This window comes from Sander lucioperca, chromosome 10 (genome assembly GCF_008315115.2).
Source record: "Sander lucioperca isolate FBNREF2018 chromosome 10, SLUC_FBN_1.2, whole genome shotgun sequence".
NCBI classification, from domain to species: Eukaryota; Metazoa; Chordata; class Actinopteri; order Perciformes; family Percidae; genus Sander; species Sander lucioperca.
The window spans coordinates 448,898-475,511 of record NC_050182.1 but is presented as its reverse complement, the minus strand read 5'-3'; the positions used below and the strand labels follow the sequence as shown (position 1 = coordinate 475,511).

At 41.1% G+C, this 26,614-nt stretch overlaps 1 protein-coding gene across 1 annotated transcript; it reads left to right on the top strand.

Moving 5' to 3' along the window:
• Positions 1-16,550: 16,550 nt before the first annotated feature.
• LOC116067392 (low-density lipoprotein receptor class A domain-containing protein 4-like) lies at positions 16,551-25,034 on the top strand. Its single transcript, XM_036005811.1, has 3 exons — positions 16,551-16,699; positions 19,216-19,266; positions 23,059-25,034. The coding sequence occupies exons 1-3, from the start codon at positions 16,586-16,588 to the stop codon at positions 23,614-23,616; spliced, it is 723 nt and encodes a 240-aa protein (XP_035861704.1). The 5' UTR covers positions 16,551-16,585; the 3' UTR covers positions 23,617-25,034.
• The last annotated feature ends 1,580 nt before the right edge of the window (positions 25,035-26,614 follow it).

Genomic DNA, 26,614 nt, shown 5'->3' with positions numbered 1-26,614 from the left:
CCCGGAATAAAAAGTGAGAGAAAGAAAAAGGAGAGGTCGCAGTTTGGACGATGGCTACCCGGTTGAGATTGTGTGTGTGTGTGCGTCCTCGAGATCTGACCACACGCAAACACACGTAGCAGAGCTACCCCCACACCCATGTTTCTACTGTTGCTTAATTAAATAAAACATCAAAAGAGAGAAGTTGTCTCCGTCCGTGTTTTAAACAGACACACCTGGGGCGAAGTTGGAAACCAGAATCAGCTTTAAATACAGTCCTAATCTAATCCTCACTAACACGGGCCCAATTATAGTAACTACATGAAAACTTCACTGTTGTTGCATGAAATGTCGTTTGTGTTTAGCCTACATCATCAGTTTCTATCATGTGAAACAAGAGGCCAAGTCAACCTGGTGGCGAAGCTGCAGACAGATGCTCCTCAACAGTGTGCTCCCCAGCAGTCAGCTCCCCCTGCTGTTCATAAGGTGCCTCTGCACCCCTTTAGTTTCAGACCCTCCCACCAGCCTTTGGGCCACGCCTCCTCATTTACATTGACATGTGTCAAGTCCAAAGAAAAGCCAATGTTGAATCAAAATTGAAAAGCCAAATGTTAAATTGAAATTGAAAAGCCAAATATTAAATCCAAATGGAAAAGCCAAATGTTAAATTGAAATTGAAAAGCCAAATATTAAATCCAAATGGAAAAGTCAAATGGAAAATTACATATTACAAATTTACATATCAACTTTGCTTTTTCAGTTTCCTTTTTCTTTTTTCAATTTAATTATGGCATGATTTTTCTTAGTAGTGTAGTCAAATAATATTTTTAATTTGATCTCCCTTCGTTTTCTCTTTGGACTTTCAATTTGAATTATGAATAAATATTTCCTCCATAGTAGTACACAATCGTATGTGTATTGTTTTGATTACAATGTGCGGAATTACTTACCTAACCTATTTATGTCTATTTATTTCTATTTCTCACCGTTAATCACCAGCGCCTGTACAGCATCAACATGAGTCGCCATTGTTGTTTATGTGTGTGTGACGTCAAAAACTGTTACTGGGAGTACAACGATCTGGTACGAGTTCACGGGTAATAAGTTATGGGTTTGACTGCCGTTCCAGGGCACTTTCACGGGTAGAAGGTTGTGAAAACACGGGTTACGGGTTGCCTGGAACGCAGCATTAGACACACAGCTAGCAAGGACTGTCACAATGTGCAATCTGGCAAGCCAAGGGCTGGCAAGCTATGAGACACTCTCTGGACAGACACTGGTGAGTGGCTGCGCCATCTTTGTTTGAAAGTCCCGGCATGGCTCTGTGGTGCAGGGCGTGTGTGATTAAAGGAGGCGATCAGTACAAGCTTATATAATGATCGGATTAAGGTAATTGGGGTAAATGCCGATCCTCGATCAGTTAAAAAAGGCTCAGTTCCGATACTGTGATCGGGATCGGGACACCCCTAACTATGATACATCAATTCATTGTTATAATTGAATTTTTTTTAATGGTAAGTTGACAATAACAAAAATCAAGAACATTGCCAGACCTATCCGTTACGATTATTTAGCCTATTATGGCTTTGCAAATGTGATCTGTACATGAGTAAAACACAATATCAATATCAGCTATATCCATGTGCTTGCTTTTTGGTCTTTATTTGACAGGATAGGTTGATGATGGTGAGTATGTTAGCGATGAGGCTAATGAAGCCCGTCGTTGCCATTCACTGTCAAAGCTCTCCTTCCAGGTTAAAGCACATTACCACAAACCCCTTGAATCCTCCTAATCTGCTCTAGGTTATTATGGTCTGTCAGACAACATTGTCTGGACCCACAACCCCCCACCCTCCCTGCAGTGGCCTTCACTGCTTATTGCTTTGCTCTTTTTGCTTGGGCTTTGGGTCCATGCTATTGTTTCTGTCTTTCAGTCATTTGTTACTAGCATGCTTAGAAATAGTGCAACAGACTGACCAATCCCCTTTAAAAATATAGTTGAAATTATCAACAACAAGCACCTAGGCAATCAGAAATAGGTTTATTGCTAAGCATTTTTTTCCACAAACGAGGAATTTGCCATGTTGAGAAAAGGGGACAGCTACTACTTCTTTTTTTCTTTTCAGATACTTCTCGCATTAGTGATAAAGGATTCTACATTACAGTGTTTCCATCACTAATGTGACACATTCATGCTCTGACCCTGGCAGACCCAGGTCAACACCCCCCCCCCCCCACACACACACACACACACACACACACACACACACACACACACTCACACTCACACTCACTTTAACCCTGACATACCGACCATCCAGTCTGGTGCAATCAATCAGAGAGAGTGTAGTCAGCCTTGCTTTATTGCAGTAGGATTGGGGGGTAGAGGTGTCTAGACGCTATCCTGTCTGTCTGGCTCTGATATGTGTACACACACCTAAGAGACTGCAGGGGAGCGTGTGTTTAGGGGTGTGAAGTGACATGTTTAGCCAGCCACTCGTCTGCCATCTCACCAACTTGATGAATACTTAAACACTGCTCCCCTCTCTGATTTACTGCTGTTCATGAATATTACATCATTGGAATATTGATAATATTAATAATAATAATAATAATAATAATAATAATAATAATAATAATAATAATTTTGATGTTATGTTACCACAGAGCCCCAGCTGTGTTGGTATCTTTGTTCATGTTATATTCATGTAGATGGAGTTGATATGGCTACATTAGTCCTTTTCAGGAGCTAAAGGGGTTTTATTGTCTGCTCAGCATAGAGTCTCATTAATATGGCCTACCTCAGCAATAATCAAACTTAATCTATGATTACAGAAAATATGGTAAAAACATTTAGCTGTAACGCAAATGCATGTAGAGGCAGAGTGAGAAGGTTTAGTTAATGTGATAGACAAGAGAATGAATAGGCTGATGTTATAGTGAAAGCAGCAAGGAACAACCATGACTATGACCTAACCCCAGTTTGTGTCTTTCATGTATTATGTTTACAATCGAGTCACAGAGCTATCAGCACTTACCACAGGTTTTAAACGTAATGCGTTAAGACTCTTCTGTCCATCTGTATCACATACGTACACTCCACTTGCCAGTTAATTAGGTACACCCAGCTACAACTAAAACAGTCTAATGCAACAGTTCTGCAATAAATTCTACCTTTATGAAAGTTATAGTTGTTTAAACTGTTTTAGAGAGGTGGTCATTCAACTGTTAGTTTGTGGTGCTGTTGAGCTATCAGGGCTCCAGACTACAATCTGCTGTCATATTTTAGTTCACAGTCACATTTTAATTGAATGGTGCTCAACAAATGCACATTCAGAAATGTAAACAATTATTTTTGTCAATGTAATGTATTATTGCCTCTGCCTCATACAGGCTCTCCCTCCCTCATCTGTGTCTTTTTTTTGTTAACACTGAAATAGCAATTATATCTAAGGTGATTAAACTTCCATGAAAGGGGAGTACTGTACTGTAGTTCCCGACCACACTTGAATATAGCTTTATTTCACGGAGAAGAGAGAAAGAAAAGAGACGGATCAACTGTGCTTTGTTGTTTGGCAAACATTCAGCTGTTACCCATAGTCCTGGGCAGTTCAGTGCTTGTGTTTGGGGTTTTAAAACTTTCTTGTGGCAGCGATTGAGGTATTAATGTTTCCTGTACAGGACTCTCTCACCGCCTCAAAACCGACTAATGCCAGGAACACACCGCCTGCGAAGCGCTGTGAAGCATAGATTTGTGCCTGATCGCGTCTGGCTGTTCATACCAGCCGCCTATTTCTTGGCGCCGGTTATAAAGCGATCGTTCTCCTTTTCCACTCTAAAGAATGTGTCTCTCTCTCTCTCTCTCTCTCTCTCCTTGTGAGTGAATGGTTGTGTGTGTGTGTGTGTCACTCTGTCTGTCTCTCTGTCCGTCCGTCGTTCGTTCTCTCTCTCCGTGTGCCAAAATCACCATAAACCTGTGGCCTTTCTGTATGTGATACTGATTACTTACCTGGCTTGACACACTCAAGGAACAAATAGAGGAGACGCCGAAACGATCGCTGTAGCGCGCGGGCCAAACGCGGCGCGCCGCTCCTGAACGCAGCTGGTATGAACTGACAGATTGGATAACGTGGAACAGCTCTGCTTTGTGGCCGCATCCTGTGTGTTTTCGCTGTGACAAGTCTGATTGCTGGTTACATGCTTGGCCACCACAGCATGACGACTGGTTGCGTTTCTCAAAAAGGTTGACTGGGTCTCAACTTTTCGCCGCAGGCCGCTTCATTTATTCCAGCTCTCCCCTGCAGCATCCCCTGCCACCCCCCACTGCAGCCTAAACGTACTACCCCCATTCAAAATGAATGGAAAGACCTGCGTTTTCGCTGCACCGTCTAACGACAAATGCAGGCAATGTGAATGCAGCTAATCACTCACAGACCCACCCCCTCTTACACAAATTGACCAACTCTGGCAGACTTGCTCTGCCAGAGTTTCAACATGAAATAAAAAAAATTAAAAAGTTGTCAAATTTGCAAACATGTCTCAAAACATGGTTGCAAAATGCAACCATTTGGTCGCAGTCTGGAGTCATGACTGATATACTAAGGATTCCTAATATTTAGTAGCCTCATTGATATAAATGGGGTGGACAACATATTAGAAACACTTCTCAGTATATTGCAAAACATTACCCAGCACAAGAAACTAAATCACCTGGGTTTTTGAAAAATTACTAGGAATCTATCTTTCACAAAAACAGTGTCTTGAATGTAATGATAGTAAATGAGTGAAACAATCTGAGGCTAGACTATAACCATGTACCGCTAAATGTTTCCCTTCACCTACTATCAATATATTCTTTGTCTGATATTATGGTTTGATGAAAGTTAGTAGGGCTGTACATGAATCAGAATTTTCCAAGTTGATTTTCTATGACAATTAGTTTTATAGTTAGGTGATTTTGAGACCAGACCAAGTTTGTAAAAGTGTATAGCCTGATGTTGATGATGTTGCCCTGTGTTGCACTGTGTACAATGATGCAGCAACAAAAGGTGCAATTATTCAACTGACAAAGTGAGGTTCAACTCTGGGGTTTCTCAATTGATGATTCTATTTTAGGGGATATCCCTACAACTTAAAGTGGTCAATTTTCATGTGTGGAGCCCTCTTAATTCTCTGGAAATTGTTCAATTTGTTTTTAGTAAAAAAAATAACATTGTACTTAATAATAATAATAATAATAATAATAATAATGTATACTTTATTAATCCCGCAAGGGGAAATTACAATGTTTAAATAAGTCAATTGCTTAATTCTAGGACAGTGACACCATCAATAAAAAGAAGTCCAGTGGGGCAAGTGTTACGGGTAAGGTTAGGACCCAAATGCAGCACACTGGAAAACTGGCAAAGTTGGTAAAGACCTTTATTTTTTGAAATTGCTATGGCTCTCTTGCCTTGAATACTGGAAAGTAGAGTCTTTGATTGCAACAGAGAGGTACAGGGCTTGAAGGAAGGCATGCTCACGCTCACACAGAGTCCACAGAATCCAGATCTAATAGAGGGGGGAACAAGAAACGGAAAGGGCTGAGGCAGGAATCATAGTCAGGTACGGAAGACAGGTCTGGTTTTCAGGAACATGGCAAGGCAGAAGAATCAGGAAAATGCTGGAAAGTATGGCAAAAGATAGTTGAATAATTGGGTCCAGCTCTACTTATTTTGATGCAAAGATTTGTAAATTAGCAGGAATGTAACACAACATGGAAGTGAAAGCAGTGCTCTGTTTATTTAATATATGTCCTGTTACACCCTACGAGGTTGTCATAAACCTTTCAAGCTCTACCAATAAATGTGTTTGTGTGCAGTTGTGCTGCTGGTTTTTCAAGTTCTGAAATAAAACATTATGTGAGTAAAGCATGGCAGAATGTCTCCTGTCCTATGCACAAATAAGAACTAGAACATCATATATGAGACCTGCTTTTTAATTCCATTTAGTCTCTGTCGTGAAGCATAGACAGGCTGACTGATTTCCCTGTGCTGTAAGAGCGAGACAAGAAGGGATGGATAGATGGATAGAGAGAGGAGAGAGAGTGGAGAAAAGAGACAGAGCTGTAATTGTTTGTTCTCTTGTTGCCTGAGTCCCCATTGCATGTCTGGCACCTTTCTCTCTCTGTCTCTCTTTTTGTCAGTGTCTCTTCCTGTATCTGCATTTCCCTTTATCTCTGACACACTCATTACATCCTCCTCCCTCTTTCCTCCTTCCAGTCTCTTCCTCTTTCCCTCCTCACTGTCTCCATGTTCTTCCTGACCCCAAGATACCCTCACCTCAGGGTTAAGCAGCACCAAAATGTTAATTTATTTCCATAGAGAGACTGTCTGACTGTAGTGAATGAGGTGAGGTGGTAACTAGGCTGATATCTACTACATGCTGTGTCACACACACACTGTTGCTGCTAGGCTGATACCAGCCGTCTAGACATTACAGTGCACATTTCCCAAGGGAGGCTGTGTGTGTGTGTGTGTGTGTGTGTGTGTGTGTGTGTGTGTGTGTGTGTGTGTCAGTGTGTGTGTGTACACCTCTTTTTTTCTCTCTTTCTGTCCCTTTATTACTAAACTCTCTCTTTCCCTTTAACTTGCCATTGTCTTTTTAGGTGAGTGTGTGTGCATTCGCTTCCTCTCCCTCCTTGTCTCCTTCTATCTCTCTCTGTGCCACCATGTGTGCCAGCCAGGTCGCTGCAGTGGCGCCCCAGCAGCTCCGGGGCTTGTTGATCACGGCACCGTGCCCAAGGGTTACCATAGCAACGGCAGTGGCAGTAGAGAGGGCTGTGTGTTTGTGTGTGTGTGTGTGGTGGGCAGCAGACTGTGAACTCAGCAGGCCTCTAGCTGGGCTGGAGCTCTCTGGGCAGCATGAGAAGGATGAGCAAGTTGGAGCAAAGACAGCGTCATTTATTTTGGGTTTTCTGTCTCTTTTTACCTTCTACATATATTATAATAAAGGTTTATAGTTTACAGATATACTGTACATGTAGAAGTAAACCCACAGATTGAATTCCTGGGACTCTGGGACTAGCACAATTTCACACTTGCAGAACTTCCTTCCTGTCACAGTAGCACCAAGATCGAAAAGAGGCTGATGTCATACCACTGTGGCACAGAGGCATAAGCTGAGCTCCTGGCGGCACAGGCCGCTCACTACACCGGCATGTGCTGGTCAGCGAAGTGGCATGCCGCTTGTGCTCTACCTGCACACCATTTAATGGCAGGTGGAGGTGGTATGCAGCTGTCAGTAATATTCTTGCCGATGTACTCAAAGTTAATATTAGAGCTAGCCTCAGCTTACATGGCTATTGTTAGCCTCGCTACCGTAGTGACGTATGCACACAGACCATGAACCGTTTAACGTTAGTCATTTGAAGTAGCCTTATGCTGAATAATAAAAAACATTCTGCCATATGTATGCCTCGTTAATGTTCCGCAAAATGGAGTTATATATGATGGAATTTATGATTGTGTTGTATTAGTTATTAGCTTTATTAGGGCCAACAGCGCCAACAGCGGCGAAGGCCCTATTGGAACTGAAGGAATTATTATTATTCTTTTCCCGGCAAATGGATTGCCTTTTTGAGGGGCTTAACATACTCAAAAACTCACCAAAATTGGCAGTCGCATCAAGTCTGGTGAAAATGTACGTATTTTAAGGGTTTCGGGAATAGGCGAATGGCGTGGCGGCCATTTTGAGTGTTTAGCGATGAACAAAGAAGTTGTTGTAACTTGAGTGTACGTTGTCGTATCTGCCCGAAATTTCTCACGATTGACAAGGGTCCAGGTCTGAGGACATCTACAGGCCAATATTTACTTTTGGTCATAGCGCCCCCCGCTGGCAACAGGAAATGCGCCTTATATGACAAACATCATCCGATTTACATGAAACTTATAATGTGTGTTCGACATGTGATACTGAGCCGCCCCCTATACTTTAACCACGCCCACTTACTCAGGCCACGTCCCCTTTAATAGCATTTGAACCGTTTAAGGTAGTCTTGTGTGAGGTGTCATTGAAGTCAGTAGAGAGTTCCTTCTTCATTGGTGATGGTTTGGCCCGCCCCCTATAATTTAGCCACGCCCCTTTTCACAGCCAACGAACTGTATGAAGTAGAGTCTTGTGTGAGGTATTGTTGAACTCAGCAGAGAGTTCCCTTTTCATTGGTGACGATTTGCAGTGTCTGAGCAAATGTACGGTCGCAAGGAGTGGCATCCACCGGTAACCCCAACGCGCGCAGAGGCATGAGGGCCCGTCCATCGCTGCTTGCAGCTTAGCTTTAAATCTCTGTTATAGATTAGTCAGACTGTTAGCTAAGGCAGCTCTAATATTCATTTAGGGTACATTAGACATATGAATATCCCAGCGACAGAAACGTTGCATTACTTTTATTTGGTTAACATTAGTTGGTTCTAGGGCTGTGTATTGGCAAGAATCTGGTGATACGATACGTATCACGATACATGGGTCACGATTCAATATATTGCAATATATTTCGATATACGGTATACTGGGATTTTTTTTAAGTATAATTTTAGAAAAAGTAATATTTAAAAAAAGACATGATGTGCATAAAAGTCAAAGAAGTTTACTTTAGTTAAACAATTCAGTACACAGAAAATCTAACTGCCAGTTTGGGATTGTGGTTCACAGGTTCTTAGTGAGCAAATTTTTATATGCTAAAGTAGGCTAAAGTTCAGCCATAGCTGCATTGTTAGCTTCTAGCAAAAAGTCAGGCACTGCTAGGCCCTGTCAGGCAAGGACACTAGTGGTGTCTCAGCATAGCCATCTAGCGGTAGGGGGTTTAAACACAACATAAACGTGAACCACTGTCTTACATGAATATTTTTGCACGTAAACAAAAAAAAAATCAATACAGTATTGCAAAATAAAATATTGCAATACTCAAGTGTATCGATTTTTTTTTACACCCCTAGTTGGCTCTATATTTCTGTTATTGATTAGTCAGACTGGCTACAGTAGCAAGCATATATATACTGTATTCTGTATATATATATATATATATATATATATATATATATATATATATATATATATAATTATTTAGATTATTGTTAACGCAAATCCCAGTCATTACTGTCTGTTTCCTGCTGCGCCATCGGTGTGTGAATGTTTATCTGAAGAGCAGGTGGCACCTTGTTTGGCGGCCTCGGCCAGCAGCATATGAATGTGTGTGTGGATGGTAAATGGTGCCTGTACGATGTAAAAGCACTCATTAAAAGTTGTTAAGATGCTATATAAATACAGTCCATTTACATCTGACTTTTGACAATTTGGGGGAGGAAACAAAGGGAGGCACTGGCCCTCTTATGATTGTGACTTTCAACCCAGTCACATCCATTCGGACCTCCCTGTAGCCTACCTGGCAGGCTGTTGCTAAGATAGCTGGGAATAGCAAACAGATGCATGTTAGAGATGAGAGTGTACTAAATAGTGTTGTGGGGATGACATATTTCTGTAGGCCAACCCGGAAGTTAGCATCGAAATTAGCATCACCCAGAAAATAAACTCTGTGGCAAACAAACATTACTGTTACTTACACGTTTTTTTCAGCAAGATAATCTACACAAATAAACACGATTTTTATGATTTTTTTAAACATAAATGCAATTGCCAGAAGTAAAAAGCTAACGTAAGACTATAAATGAACTACGCCACATTCACATGCACCACTGGCTTCCAACGGCTTCATACTGATTTTGGGTGTTTAGGAGTGATGACGTATGTAGTCTTAAACCCTATTTGTATGGGATAAGTATCATCTGGGGACTTTGTGTGATTTAGAAATTACTCCCCCCACATCTGAGTTTCGTGTGGCGCATTTGCACGGGATAAGCGAAGCCTGCTTTTACTTAAATTTACTGACATATCTGTACCCCGAGAGTTGGCTACCTGGAGGCGCACGGAGGACGGCCAGGGCGAGGCCACCGCATCGCACTCGGGTCGGGGTTCTGTATCTTTTTGGGCAATGCCCAATAAAGGTTATCAGAGGTGCATACCCTATCCCCGCCACGGCGGCACCCACACAGCACCACCTCAGTGTTCGACGAAATATGGTAGGTCATTTGCGGGGGAATTCTTAGCTGCCCACTTTGAGCTTAATTTTGGCTCTTAAGAAACCTATGGGTGACGCCACCGAGACTATGTCCATATTTTATAAATTATATGGTGTTAACCACAGACCTTACTTCGGGGCCTTCAGGCATCAAACCAAAAACCCATTAAAAAAACAATTGACTTGAGCTTCTATGGAATTCCATTGAAAAACATCTGCAGCGAAGTACCGAAGATCGATATCTCAAAACTTGGAGAAATAAAATATACGGATTATTATTATTGGTAGTATTATTACTACGTAATTATGAGTAATTAATGTTCCATCATAAAAATTATATCGCTTGTATTTTACTTAATTTTTCCTCAGTGTTGTGCTCTGATAGCGACCGCCTTTTTTCACTGACAGGTCTACTGAACTATATGACCTCCCATTCACTTTGCTGACTTGTGTGACACACACAGCCAAAGGTCAAAAGGCCATCATTGGGTCACCGTGTATACACTCTCTCTCCATGCTGTTTATTCTCAATTTTAGTGTTCAGCTTTTATGAAAGGACATTGGGACAAGCTACTGTGACTGCTGTTTGGGTCTGGTAAGGCTGGGTATTAAACCTCAATATTTTTTAGTACTGACCATAATATGTCTGTACACCGAGTATCAAAAACCGACAAGTCCTGAAAGCTGAATGTAGGGTTTAAGTCTAACTCCAGCACCTGTCATCCCTCTTCTCTCTCCCTTAATTTCCAATCACCTCTTTACTATTGACTATCAAAATAATGGTAATAATGCCAAGAAACATCATTTTAAAAATAAAGGGTTTTGTAGACAAAAGCAACATACTTATGTTCCTCAAAGTAAGGTATCAAAAAAGATAACATTTTTGGTACTAGTAGAAACTAGGGTATTAAATCAACACAAATTTTAAGTTATATCCAACCCTAGTCTCTAACAAAGCCAGAGTCTCTACAACAACTACTATTGTTTTACTTCTCTACTGTAGGGGTCTTCAACGTTTTTAAGGCTCTGACACACCAACCTGATTATCGGCCATCGGACAGTCTGGCGAGGTCTGTGACTCGAGTCTGTTCGGTGTGTTCCATACCATCGTCGGAAGAGCCGTCTGCATTCATTTTGGCCGATTGGACTTGTTGAATCGGCCAGTGGGCAGTCAGACTCAGTGACCAATCTGATTGGTGGAGTGCTAGCCCTTGACTAGTGAATCAGTGCTTCTTCCACAAGAAGAAGCCCGAGAGCTGACAACGGCAGGGTTTCCCGCAGCACTTTGCAGTTTAGACGGTGCGCCTTAACAACACGCGCATGCCGCCTTAACTGAGTCTTCAAAAAATATATATATAAATGCCGTGTTACTCTGTCCTGTTTGAGTGGCTGTAATGTACAAGTCGCATCAACACAGTCTGTAGGAAAGAAGGTAACAGCAAGTTGTCAAGATACCACCAATCACAACGGAAAGAGCATTTGGTGGCGGTGAGTGTAACTGTCATTTATTCACATTTAAAGGGATAAATCGTCATTTCACCGTCGCGTGTGCGTCGGAGTTTGTCAACAAATGTGTGGCAGCTGGGGCATGCCCGGGCAGAGACGGGGTGAGTGGACTTACCGGAGAGTTGGCATAAGGCAGGCAGAGAGCATTTATATATGTTTCTCTGTCCTGTTATTCACATCAGTGACACATCTTTCTTCTCTTGTTTCAACGAAGTGAATACATGACGAAGTGACTGGAAATATTCATCACCTCTCGCGCATGGATTCTCAATGTCCCGGCTGTTGCCTGGTCTTTGAGACACAGCTGTTGTCTGTTTTTTTTAATCACTACACGCGGTTCACAATACACAGTTAGTTAGCATAGTTAACACTACACACAGTGAAATTACGTGTCCTGTTTTTATTTCACGCATACTATCTGCTGGAGTGTGTGAAGCTATGGGCTGAGCTCTGTTATCTCAGCGCAATTTGTTTTGGGGAAGAGTTGTCAGGCAAAGTGGAAGAGCGCGTGTCACGGAGGATAATGGGAGCAATGCCAGTAAAATTGTTATAGCACTTTTTTTGAAAATAGTTTAATGAGCTTAAAATTGCACATTGCAACTATTGTTTTGAAAAGCTGGTTATTTATTAATTATTATTATTTAAATTTAATATTTAGTGTAGTGTGTAGTACAGAGTCTGCACTATATAGATGTATTAATTATATATTTAAATTTTATATTTAGTATAGTATAGAGTCTACTACTACTAGTACTACAGACCCCCCCCCCCGGTCAGATGGCAACCCTACCACCTTAACTAACAAATTTTCTGCGGGAAACCCTGAATGCCAGTATCTTCTTATTATTAGCCATCGTATTTTCTTCCGTTCAGCGAGTAATGACAACAACGATCCTTCTTGACTACTATCAACACTTTCTGATGAAAACAATGACTGACGACAGCGTGCTCTGTGTTTACTAGGTCTAGAGAGATATTCCGTCATTTCCGGTTTTCATTTTTTGGGCAACAATACCTGCCGCCTGCTGTTATGGAGACATATTACATCTTGCACACCCAACCAACTGGAGCCAACTGATCAGTCCGACTGCGTTTTCTGCCGACGGTCGGCCATCGGGTTGGTGTTTCAGAGCCTTTAGCTGAAAGAGAGATGGAGCTGCGACTCCCTACTGCATATATTCAATAAAACTAAGTTGCATATTAAACTGGATGGATGGATGGATATTCATACATTATTTATACTTCATGTTTTAATGTTAAACATACATGTGGTAGGCACAGTGAATCCTTAAGCTTAACTATATCTGTGGATGGCTACCATAGTGGCTACCTTCCTAAAGTAAGGCATCATCAGTGTTGTGTAAATTAAATGTTTGTTTTTTTCACGAATAGGCCAATTAACCTTTGCTAATAATAAATAGAGGAAGTCTTGAGAATGAAACGTGTCAAGCTACACATAGTTAAAGCTATAGTGTGCAACTATTTTATGTTAATGAACGTCTGTTACATTCAAGCCATTGCCAAATGAATTGATACAAAGCTAGTTATCAGCTCCACAAAACAAAGTGGGTGATGCACTCTAGAGCTGTAATCGGGCCTTAACTTGTGTTGAATTTGGGTCAAATTGACCCGTTTTCAATTTTTGTTTTATATCAGAAAATATGGGACGTAGAAATAAGCGCTGAAAATGTGTAGAAGAAAAATTTAACAATTTAAAACGTTGGAAAAAGCAAAAACAAACTGTGAAAAAAAGGCGTAAAAAATGTCGGAAAAAAAGTGTTTTTTTCCAAGGTTGACAGGAAGACAACACAAGGGTTAAAAGTTCAGCCCGAAAAGGACCGAGCCCGAAAGAATTCGGCCCGAGCCTGACAAGTACATTTTGATTGATAGCTTTTTAAAAGCCCGAACCCGTTTACAGTCTGACTGTATAAAAGGCCGTCTATCAGATGATTAGAGTGCATGTCGGAAAATAGCGTGGACACACGCTTCACACCGCGAGCGGGCACACGCCCCACTCGGCGGAAAAGGGAGAAAAAGAAAAAAAGAGACTGCGCCGCACGCAAGAATGAGTCATTTATAATTTTTTTAACATCCTTTATTCATGACTAACGTAGGCTATAGGCCACTTGAAAGTTGGAACAAAGAAATAAAATAAGTCCTCCAGAGGCCAGCCTCCGTTTCACCTCCTCAGCATCCATTTACACACTAATCGAAACGCATCACCTGACCGCTCATTTACCCCGCAACCTGGAACGCAAGCCCGAGCCCGGCCCGAGCCCGTGTAAAATGATAGAAATTATTGGGTCCCGTCGGGTTCAGGCAGAGATCTTCATTTCTAATGCACTCACCACTTGTCACTTCACTATAAGCCTTGTTTAAAGGTGCTGTACACAACATTACTGGTTCACAAGACAAACAAATTGGGAACCAGGGATATAGGGGTTCACCTGACCTGAAGAAACCAGCTATAAGAGGTTATGTTAGTTTACCTGGAATGTAACTTTACCTCAGCCCCTCTACCTCATGGCAAATTTGGCTCTACAAGCTCAGGGCACTTAGTATTTCCAGAACACTCCACTTCTTTCCTCTTATGTTAGGTTGATGACATTGCCAGAGGGACATTTAGTGCCATTTTGGTTCTTCATCTTCACTTTGAGCACTTTGTTACCTCAGTCCTACCTGTTCCACATTAGGTGACTCATATTCTTACGAATAACTTAAAAACTAATTTTCAAATGTCTGGTGCGAAAAATGGGCACTTCAGTCTCTGAAAAAAGTTTCTTCTTCTTTTGGATTTTCACTTACTGTTTTCTTTACCTGAAACAAATCTCTATTGTAGATTGGAGATTTTTGGAGGAGCTGTCAAACAGAATCAAGACATTGTAATTCAAATAGCTGAGTGTATACACCTACAGAGCTGCATGAACACAAAAGGACACAAACTATATACACACAAAATACGCGAGTGTCCAGCAGTGAGTAAGATGTGAGTCAGAGGTCAAACTGGGTGCCAAGACCAGACAGGGTCAAGACTTGCTCAGAACCGACAACTCCACAACAAGAGTCTCAGACTGCAGACTGGGGGGCAGGGAGAGAGGAAGGAGGGATAGACAGAGTAAGAGAGAAATTTAAAGTGGGAGACATTTGGGGAATAAGAATTAAAGAGAAAGAATGATGGTGGGTGAATTGCTAAATGCATACAGAGTTGGGAGAATACAAAAAGAGACTTGTGGGAGAGAAAAAGGAGGGTGGAGAAGTTGGGTTAGATGAAAGCTGCATAGAGAGATGAGGGGCAAGTGGAGATGCAGGAAGGGTTCAAAGAGAGAGTGGGAGGAGAAGAAAAAAAGGATAAAACAATGAACAAGAGACGAGAGGGAGATGTGACTGTAAGGCAGCAATCATTGTCTCCAAGTGGTGCCCTGATCTAGGAGGTTATCAGCTCTGATGCTGGTGTGTGTCACTGAATGTTGCTTGTTGAGGACAGAAACGCCATAGTTATTCAGTATCCCCACATAGAAACCACTGTACGCTGGGACAAACACCAGAGTCTCAACACTCATCTTTTCTGTGATTTGAATCTTTCCTCTGTCGAACCCTCAGGCCCACACTCGCACATATAGAGTTTGACCTGTGCTGCCCTCTGCTGGTGAACACAAGTTATAACAATTAGTCAGAATAATTCAATTCAATTTTATTTATAGTATCAAATCATAACAAGAGTTATCTCGAGACACTTTACAGATAGAGTAGGTCTAGACCACTATAATTTACAAAGACCGAAAAATTCCAGTAATTCCCCCAAGAGCAAGCATTTAATGCAACAGTAGCGAGGAAAAACTTCCTTTTAGAATAGTGACTCAATCAGGGAATATGTGACTCCTTACAATGTATTAACATTTTCAGTTAAATCACTTAAAACAAGTGGCCTTTTTCACAGCAGACATTTTGACTTGTTATATAAGGGTTACAAGCCAATAATATTTTAATCTACTGCCTTAAAGTGCTCATATTATGCTCATTTTCAGGTTCATAATTGTATTTAGAGGTTGTACCAGAATATGTTTATGTGGTTTAATTTTCAGAAAACACCATATATTTGTTGTACTGCACATTGCTGCAGCTCCTCTTTTCACCCTGTGTGTTGAGCTCTCTGTTTTAGCTACAGAGTGAGGCATCTCACTTCTGTTCCATCTTTGTTGGGAGTCACACATGCGCAGTAAGTACTGCTAGCTAGTCAGTTGCAGAGCATGAGGGAGTGCCACGCTAGCAGCTAGGCGAGCATTATAATGTGTGTTACAAAGTGACGCAGGTTCGTCATGGAAGTAAATGCTGGACTACAACAGACCTGTTTGGAGCAGTTTGTGAACAGTGTTTTCTGTTGGAGATGGTAAGTCTCTTTGGGGTGGACTTTGGGCTTTTTCACTTTGTAAAGGTATATGTATAACATGCACAAAAAAGATATATAACCCAATACAGGAAATGGAAAAAGCCAAAAAGGATAATATGAGCACTTTAAATATTTCAAAGTGTCTTAAAGACAACAATTAGCAGATTGTTGACAACAAAATCACACCACAAGGTCCATTTTGTAGCTGTTCTGCAGCTTTTGATTCAATCACTCAATCTCCCTCAGCGCAGATGGCCAGCTGCTGTGGATTTGTAGATGTTCACTTTTTCTTTGCACTTTAATGACTTCTTGCTACCAGGCTGTAGGTTTTGTTCTATCTTTATCCTGTACTTACATTTTATACTTCACAGCTAGCCTCAAAGTAGGCTTTCTGTAACTGTGCAGATGTATTAGGTGTGCATAATATTGTTTAAAATATTATATTATATATATACAATAATATATTGTTTTTGTACGTTGATTAAAGATATTTTGTACCCACATCTCTTGTAAATGTTTGATGCTAATCCCCATCTCTTTTTTTCCTCCGTCTATGTGCAGCTGAACTGGAGTTTGTTCAGATCGTCATCATCATTGTGGTGATGACAGTGATGGTGGTGGTGATCATCTGCTTGCTCAACCACTACAAGCTCTCCACCTGGTCCTTCATAACAAGGCAGAGCCAGGCCCGCAGGAACAACCATGCCCTGCAGCAGGTCAGTGACACTGTGTGTGTGTGAGAGTAAATGACAGACTAAAAGATACTGTTTATATTGGGTTGTATCTACTGTAGTTGCTCTGGCAGTTCTTTCAGCATCCATGCCAATAGGGCTGCAGCTATCGATTATTTTAGTAATCGAGTATTCTACCGATTATTCCATCGATTAATCGAGTAATCGATTAAGAAATACTTAGTAAGAAATACTTAGTAAACAGCAATAGTAAATATTTATTGTTGCTGTGTACTAAAAAAAAGGAAACCTGTCTTTTGTATATATACAAAAGAGAGTTTTTTTTTTTTGAAAAAGCAACATTTTTTATTGCCAAATTCCAAGTACATTTTTGGTGGCCCAAATGTTAATATTTTTCACCCCCTTCCCCTTCTTGCCTCTGGCTCTTTGCACTGGATATGCAAAAGAGCTGTTCACTAAGCCCATTTAAATGTGACGGCACAAAGCTTACAGCAGGGCTATTCAACTACACTGTTCTGGCGGACACATTTTCAGAAGCCTAATACTGAGTGAGGAGAAAGAATAAAGAATGCAGACATCACCGGCATGATGACGTCATTCACGCGCATATTAAGTGGCCATGCTGGGGGGAGGTGCTAGTTTGTCTCTGGCAGCAGCTAAGTTTCCAAAGATTAGTAGCAAACTAATAAACAGTTAGACTACAAATCGACAGCTTTCGTTTTAGCTTGTTGGGAAAACATGGCTATTTGCAGAGTAGCATGCTGTAGGCTAGTTTTGTAAAACAGCGCGGTGGACGAGAGTGGACGTTCATGTTACCTTGTGTCGGGTTCGCTGCGTGGAATGGATGAGTAGACTGATGTTTTCTACAAAGATGATGTAGCAGCATGTTTGCAGCTTAAAATGATCCCAAACTTTCTGTCGTTTTCTCTCGCCTGTCTCTTCTCTTAGACCCTCGCTATTTTCGGCTTCGTTCATTTGTAATCTGGGCCGTCAGTCTCGTGCATAGACAGTATATAAACGGTCTTGTGTCCACAGAAGCGTCAACCTGTTGTGTGCGCTAGTAATTATCCTCTGTGTGGAAACACAGTGAGCCGTACAACCTTAATTACATTGATTTCACGAAGCTTCGAGGCAAAGAATTTTGCTTCGAGGATTTTTTGTAATCGAATTATTCGAGTTATTCGAGGAATCGTTGCAGCCCTACATGCCAATAACATTTTGATCTAAACTACGTGTGTGCCTTTTTTATCTGTTTTCACTGAATGTCCCTGCATTGTGACAGTATATTTCTTTATTTCTCAACCAGGACAAATGTAGCTCACCAGTTTGTTCCCAGTAAAGCTGCGTTGAGCTAAATGAAATCCTTTTATCCCAGTCAAAATCTCTGTCCCAGTTTCACTGAGGTAACAGCTTTACTCCAGTCTGTTAGGTGAAGTTGCTGAATTGATTTCTTCAGAGCCAGACTCTGTCAGGACTTGTTTTGTTCACTTCAGTGCCGTCTAGACAGCGGCAGCTCTGCCCCTATACTGACATGTCAACACTTTAGAACAAATACACACACATACAAACTTGCATATACACAGATTTCAACATTGCACCCAGTGAAATAGGCTCAGGTACATAATATGATCCATAATGCAAAATTATTGGTCCATTGATATATTCAGCTTCTTGACCAGTATCAGAAAAACAGATGAAAGATTTTGTATGCTTGGTTGTCCCATTACAGATAATTTATATTCTGCGTCCTCTCATCCCGTCTTTTTCATCTCTCCTCTCACTCTATGCTCTCTACCGTCCAATCAAAACAAATATTATGCAAACAGGGTTAGCAGGTCATAGCAGGTTTTAGCAGGGCATAGCATGACGTAGCAGGGCACTCAGGGCGTAGCTGGGCATAGCAGGGCAATAGCCTTTACCCTTAACAAACTAGAGGATGTGTACATGTTTGTCCTCCTTTCTTTTTTCTAACTAAATATGCACCACCAAAATAATCCTCAAGTCAACCGTAGACAAAGGAAAACTGCAATTACAATCATTTGATAGTTGTGTCTTTCTACACACTATCCCACCTCTTGTTGTCCTCGCTCATAAACAGGGCAAGATTTGGGGATTGAAGCTATCAGGCGTTTCTCAGCATTGCTGTTTCATCTTTCATCCTCATTAAGTTGTTACTTTTTGAGTGTTTCTTTTCCCTCTTCATCCTTCTTTGTTAAGAAAGAAAGTTTGTATGTTGGTCTCACATCAAAAAACATCCCAGACATAGCAAACAAGAAAGCAGTAATGATTGCTGATTTCTTAAGCTTGATCAGTGGCAGTAAATCTGGCATGTACAAAAGAACTGATAACTTTGTCAACACTAAAAGTAAAGATACAGTAATATATCATATTTGTAATATACATATCATAAATATGTAAAAATCACTCTAAAGCTCAAACATAAACTTGCTTACAAGCTTCAGTATATAGCAATCTTAAAGCCACCTGGGAGCTAAAAAGTTAGCCTTATTCTTTTTTGTTTTGTCTGTCTCGATGTGTAGGATGGGTGTCTGTGGCCTTCAGACAGCAGCTCTCGACAAGGTGCCTCGGAGGTAAGACCACCACACTGACCCCTATTAAACCCAAGCAAGCCAAGCCTTGTTCACTTGATTGGACTTTGATTAGTTTAATTCAGGGCTGCACATTTCTGCTCACAACGGGGAAAAAAACGAATAGTAATTTTTACCTCTCAGAATTGAGGTTAAAAAAGCTTTTTCCTATGACTTTTAAAACTATTTATTGTCAGCACATTACAGTATTTCTCCTTCCTCAATATTGCGGTGTTTCTTATTTATTTATTTCTGCAAAACTTTTTAATAATCATCCCATGCATGTTTGTTACATGGTATAACATACTTTTTCATTTGTTGATAAAGCTTAGAGAGAAAATGTTTTTCAGTTGTAATGGATTTTTTTTTAATTTCAATTATGAAAATTCAACCGTTTAATTTACTACGAGACTACAAGACATTTAGGTGATAAAACATGGTTTTTGAACCCTTTTGTTCAGTGTGATCATTGGCTCACGCAAATCTCTCTCTTTTTGTCTTTTTTAAAATGAGTTGGAAAGCCAACAGCAAAGCCGTTCTCCCCTCGTCCTAAAATGATTATAAATCGAAGCTAGAGTAGCCTACTTTCTTGTTTACTGCTGCACAGATATGAATGAAATGCAGAGGAGAATGAAACTTTAAGAGCGTCTGTCTCCACTGTAAATCATCTGTTGAGTGTTTGATGGTTATTTATTAGTGCTTTAGAACATAACCGCTGTAATACATTCAGAACATAAAGTTGTATTTCTCTAATTCCCAGGTCCTTCTGCTCTCTCTCTCGCTCTCCTCGCTTGCCAGAGCTCGCAACCAACATCAGTTTAATTCAGTGTCCGCTGACTCGCGCAGTTTATCTTCCTTTTTCTCAGTCTTTTTAAAAATGAGTTGGAAAGCCGACAGCAAAGCCTTAATTTACTTTTAAGGAGGGATGTCCCAATCCCGATCACAGTATCAGATCGGAGCCGATTTTGGCAGTCTGCCTGGATTTTCACTTTCAAACCAAGATGGCGCGGCCACTCATCAGTGCCCCTAGCACTCCCATTCAAAAGGCCATTTGACTGAAAACGAGAATACGTAAGTGACGTTTCCGTCCTAATTATGCTTTTAAACGAAAGTTTGACTCGGGTACATTCACAAAAAGACCCTAGGTTGCATTTTGGGCAGAGTTACGCTTTAAGCTTAAGATATTTTAGTTACTTAGTCATTTCTGTAAACAAAAAAAATGTGTGCAGCTCTATTAACTGAGCAACTACAAGTATCGGATCGGGACTCGGTATCGGCAGATATTCAATATTAAAAAAATCAGATTGGATCGGGGGTTAAAAAAAAACTGTTAGGGACATTTTTTATTTTTTTATTTTATCAAACAGAGAAATGTTCTCCCCGCATCTAAAATGGTTATAAATCGATATGAGAGTACTTATAAATAAAGCAGTAGGTGAGTTAATCAGCCACACTGTGTGTGTTTGACCAATCAGCAACGCGCATCCCTGCAAATCCCACCCTGAAGATTCCTGTACTTTCAGAAAGTACTACCCTCCAATCAGAGACTTTTGGGGGTGTAAAAAATGTCCTCTGCGCTTAATTTAGACTCTGGTCCCTGCGGGCAAAATGCAAAGAGTTCCGTTAGAAGGTTCCTATTTCTGTGTCAAAACGCAACTAATGTCTCCACAAAACTACAAAAGCAGGATAATTCTTCTACACCAACCACGTCAGGTGACTCGCATCTTGAAGCATTATTTTAAAAGATGCAGTATGTATTATTCAGTATTAAGAAATCACTGTCAAATAATTTATTATAATTATTTGAATATAATTTGTGATAATTGCTATAAACAAGTGATATAACGGACAAGGCCTTTGGCAGTCTCTGTTTTATTCCAATAGTGTTGTAAGCGTGTCACATTTCCAATACAGAATTGCAAACAAATGCCAGTATACTCACTGTGACTGGTGACCTGCTTAATTGCGCCAATGCCACATGGAAGAGCTTACAAGTTGCGGTGGGAGGAGAACATTCAATTGAAAGAACTTTTGAAAATGCAACTAATCACATGATACTGTTGATAACTCGCAGACAATAGTATATTGCAACTTTGTGTGGGCATAGGGGCAGGTTTACACCAAAACAAGCACACAAAAAATGTGCTTTCATTTGGAGTTCCGTGCCAGAAAAGCCTTATGTGTAAACAAAAAGGAGAAGAAGCAAGAGAAGCAGACATGAAGGGTAGATGGAGAGAGAAAACAATAGACGGCAGGTGAAGGCAGGTAAAAACAGTGTCAGTGTAGAAGCACCCAGAAAGATCTGGAAAAAAGGAAAAGGCCATGGAGAGAGAAACACAGAGGGACACAAAGCCAATGAGTGTAGGTGGCTGATAGATTCAAGGAAGGGGGCTGTGTGTGTGTGTGGGGGGGGGGGGTCCCATTAATCAGCAACACCTCCCCTGACACTGTCTAGACAGCCGTCTGAGAGCTGCCCTGCTCTGCGCCCTCTATCAGCTATGCACCTTTTTTTTTTACCCCCCTCCCTCCCTCTGTCTATCTGTCTTCTTTCATATGTTTTCTTTTTTTTTTCTTTGTTCTGTTTGTTCCTGTCTTCATCTTTCTAGCTCTTCTTTACCTTCATGGCTTTTTTTCTTCTCTCCTTTCAGTACTCTCTCTTCCTTTGTCCTTATCGCTGTAGCTTTTCTTTTTAATCCTTTCAGTTCTCTTTTTGTCTCTTTATTTCAATCCTCTAGATTTTTTTTCCCAGTCTGTTGTTCTCTCCATCCAGGCTGCCTTGTCAGTGGGGGTTGACTATTAGAGCCACAGTCACTAATTGAAATGGGTTCCCTCTGATAATGAATTGCCACAGTAGAAATGTGTTAAGTTGGACAGAAATGTGAGAAATTAAGAAATGGACCATGCAATCAGAGTCTTAAGAGCTTATTGAGGTGAAGATCTAAGACAAAAGCTGGAGGATGAACTGATATGTTGGATGTTGTCCGGTTGTAGAAGGCACACTGGATCTTTTCTCCCCTTCAGTGTCCCCTTATACTGTTATTACACTTTAATATCTTTAATAATGAATTGGTGATAAATCGGTGAGTGCAGTTGCTGCAACAGGATCATCATTCATTGAAATCAAGTGTTTACATTAAATGTAGGTATACTTGACACAGACAAATGTATTTTCTGAGCAGTTAACAATATGTATACAGTATAAATATATTCCTTTTATTGTCTCGGCATACTCCACTGTAATACATGTCATGAGGTCTGATTTTGAGATCCAGTTTAGTCAGGTCTCAACCTGGGGGTCAAGTTTTAAGAAACTTAAGATACCGTGTACCACGATGGCGGCCTATTCATCCAAATTGAAGACCCTCTCTTTTTTATTACTACGTTTTTGCCGATTAATTACTAGGAATGCAACTGTGGCAAGCATCTCACTATCACTATCCCCATTCATATTTAGACACAACAATTATATATCCAGCTACAAAAAAATTCTGAAATTAGAACAGAAGTACAGAGAGGCGTTGCCTTGGAGATGATTCCCTGCCTCGTCTCGTTGCATTGGTGTAAACTGGCAGGTTTCAGAACGTTGCAGACTGGCACATTTGCAAGTAGTTGCAAGTCGCGATTCTTTGGTTTGAGCTGGTATTTATATGCATACATTTGCCATATTGTGGTATATATATCTGAAAAATATAATATCTTCCTCCTCTTCCCTCCTTTTTTTCCCCTGCCTTCTTCTCTCTGAATCTCCCTTTCTGCCTCCCCTTCCTTCCCTCTCTCCCTCTGTCTTTCTCTCAGGTATTATATGCTCCCCAGGCCAGGGATCGCTTCACTGCTCCCTCCTTCATGCAGCGTGACCGCTTCAGTCGCTTCCAGCCCACCTACCCCTACCTGCAGCACCAGATCGACCTGCCACCCACTATCTCGCTGTCGGACGGCGAGGAGCCCCCGCCTTACCAGGGGCCTTGTACCCTGCAGCTCCGCGACCCTGAGCAGCAGATGGAGCTCAATCGTGAGTCGGTGAGGGCGCCGCCCAACCGGACCATCTACGACAGTGACTTGATCGACATGGGAGGAGGCGGAAGCTTGGGAGGGGTGGGAGGAATAGGAGGAGGCGGTCCGAGGCCGCCAAGCAGTAACTCGGGTATCAGTGCGGTCAACTCCAGCAGCCACGAGCGCATGGAGGGCCCCCCGCCAGCGTACAGCGAGGTGATGGGCCACTATCCTGGCTCAGCGTTTTTTCTACACCAGCACAGCAATAACCAGAGGGTGGGGGGCCCGGGGGACAGGAGCCAATCAGAAAGCACAATAGTACCTGCCAAGGCCAAGGATGGCCAACCGAAGGACCTGGTGTGAAGAAAAGGGTAGGGGGGTGGGTGGGGCGGGTGGGGCCACCCACCCAAGACTATAAACTGTCTCTTAACTTCACTCCTGATCACCTGTAAGCTGTGGTCTCTCTATCCTGCGCACTCTCTGTCTCTCTCATGTCCTCTCTCCACACTCCCATGCACAAATAAAAATCAATCTTAGCTACAACAAAACAAGGAAAGAGAGGAACCAAGAGTTGATTTTATTTCCTTTCTTTCCAGCGTTCGAGATAAAAACATACTGCTAGCACAGATTGTAACGATTTTCTTTTTTTGTCCTCTGGGGTGATGGCTCTGTCCCGGGGAACTGAGGATGATATTTTTATTTTTTGTTCCTTTATCGGACCGGGATCTGTGCACAAAGCGAGAACTGAGAATCAAGGACTTACAGAGAACACAACAAAACAAGAGACTCACAAACCCAAATCTTAGTGCCAAGGTTTTGAGGAAGCAAAACAAAGAGGTAAAAATGACTCGTTCTAACATTCAAAACACAAAAAAGAGAAGTTATCTAAAAGTTGCACTATATTTTTGTTGTAAAAGAGAAGAGGGAAATTATGCTATGTGATGATAATGATCTTTGTTTTTCTCTTTTTTGTTTCGTCCTTTTCATGAATGGACTGACTGACTGAACTTTGCCTCCAAAGCTGTTTAAACAGTTGGGAGCAAAAAAAACAAACAATTATTATAAGCTTATGTCCTTCCTTCTTTGAAAACAATACTCGTACCCAGCCTACAACATCTCAGTCTGCTTACACTACAGGACAGGGAGACTTAGTAAGAGAATAACATTGTACTGCTCATGTCTATGAGAAAGAAGTCTGCCTCGTGCCAGCTGCTGGGTGGATGGAACATTTCTTACTTTCTCTGGTAGTTTGTTAAAAGATTTGTAGATGGGTTTCCCAAACCGGAGTAGTTCCTAAACTCTCAAGAGTTGAGAGCTGGTGGCAAAATCCAACAAGCTCCATACTAACAAATCTGACCAGATGGTTGGATATCAAGTTAACCAAGAATAACATAACTCCATAACAAAAAAGCATATCTAACTGGCCATCCACTTTTTAACTCTGTCCCAAAATCTGAGCACCTAACACTTCCTCTTTTCTGTTTCCTGCTTCAATACCCCTCACCCCCACCTTCTCCTCTCACCGCTCATATCTACATGCACAGTTCATTCTGCCAACAGCCACACTGAACACAAACCTAGCCAACAATGAAAACACAAAACAAAAAAAGAAGGCTCAGCTCTCCTTCTTCACGTTTCTAAAGCCACAAAAAAAACAGGACAACAAAGTGAAGATTCCTGTCTGCATCTGCCAGCACAGTGATCAGGTTTTAAACAAAAACTGTCTGTGGTCAAAGTTAAAGGGCTATGGGAGAGTCCTTTTTGTTAAAGAAAGCCTTTTTCTCTGCTCATCGTTGCCTTCTACCCTGCTCTTGCGCTTTCTCTGTCTCTTAATTATGTTAGCATTCAACATAAGTTCTCCACCTCAGCTTGTTAATAGTGTCTCTGGTAAACACTGTTTATCATCCCTCTCTCATCCATGTGCAGAAAAAGTGTGTTCAAATGATGCAGAGTCCACCAAGCCCTTTGAAGTGGACACTGGACTGGAGCCATTATTTTGTGTGTGTGTGTGTGTGTGTGTGTGTGTGTGTGTGTGTGTGCGTGTGTGTGTGTGTGTGTGTGTGTATGTACACGTACGTGTGTGTGTGTGTACATGTGTGTTGTGTGTTTGTGTGTGTGTGAGACCTTTTAACAACACAAAAAAGCACTTAATGTTCCTTAATAATCGACTGCTTTGTCTGAGAAATTCAAGAATATGTAACTTATTTGGCACTGTCCATATTAACACATCATTAACTAAGCTTTCATTAAACCTCAGTGTAAAAGAGTGTCACAGTCCACTCCACAGCTTCCGTTAAGCAACACAAGGAAAACTCAGCAGTTACTACAGTAGATTCACACACTGAGTATGTACACTAAAAATGCTTGTTGTCAATGCAGTGCACAAAGGAAACACAGAAGGATGTTTTAAGTACTACATCTTTGGAAAACAATTTGCTATCTCTTTGATGAGGTAAGAAGATAACGCTGATGTTCTTTCATGTTTCTTATTTTTAAGAAATCCCACAAAAAGACTAAAACCTACAGTGTGTTACTTTGTCTCAATACGACAAAGAATTCTTGACTCATCGTCCACTTGCCTGTGTTTTCTGAAGCTGGTCCTTGGCATTGGACATGAATCTCCTTAGCCCAACACCAAAGGCTATCTTTGAACAGAGAAAGTGCGTTAGGTTCTCTCCCCCATATATATAATGCCACTTGTTCTCGTGACCAAAGTTCCCTACTTGGGTCACATTGTAACAACTAAGCTAAATTGCTGGACAACTGAAAAACTTCATCTGTTGAGGAAGTGGTGGAAAGCTCCGGAAAAAAGGTAGTAAGTGGACCTTGAGTTAATTATTTTTTGACAAGCTATTTTTTTCAATGTCAAGAAAAAAATTTCAGACTCACAAAAAAGTGTGTTTCATTAAAAAGTGACAACAGCTAGTGACTGTAGTTTTTAGCAAACGTTACTCCAACAGGAGGCAATGATTCATTTGTTGGGGACTATTTTCAACCTTGGAATAATACACATTTGGTGCTCTAGTGAGTATATGGAGCAGCAGGGCGCTGAATGTGTATTGAGTTAAAATAAACTACTGTTTGTAGGTGTTGGCAATTAAGGAACATTTCAACCAATGCAACAGTGTGGCTCATTGATATGTTTTAATAGCTTGTGGACAACAATGGAGCTCTATGACACAGAGGAATAAGATGTATCAGGCTTTGATGCACACACAATACTTGTTAGTAGGATACATTCATTGTTGGTTTGGGTCTTTTTGTGGGAAATGATAACAAAATATAGAATCTGCACAAGTTGCTTTGAGTAGTGTTAAGTTGCCTAATGCACCTGGAAATGTTCCTATAGATCAATAAGATC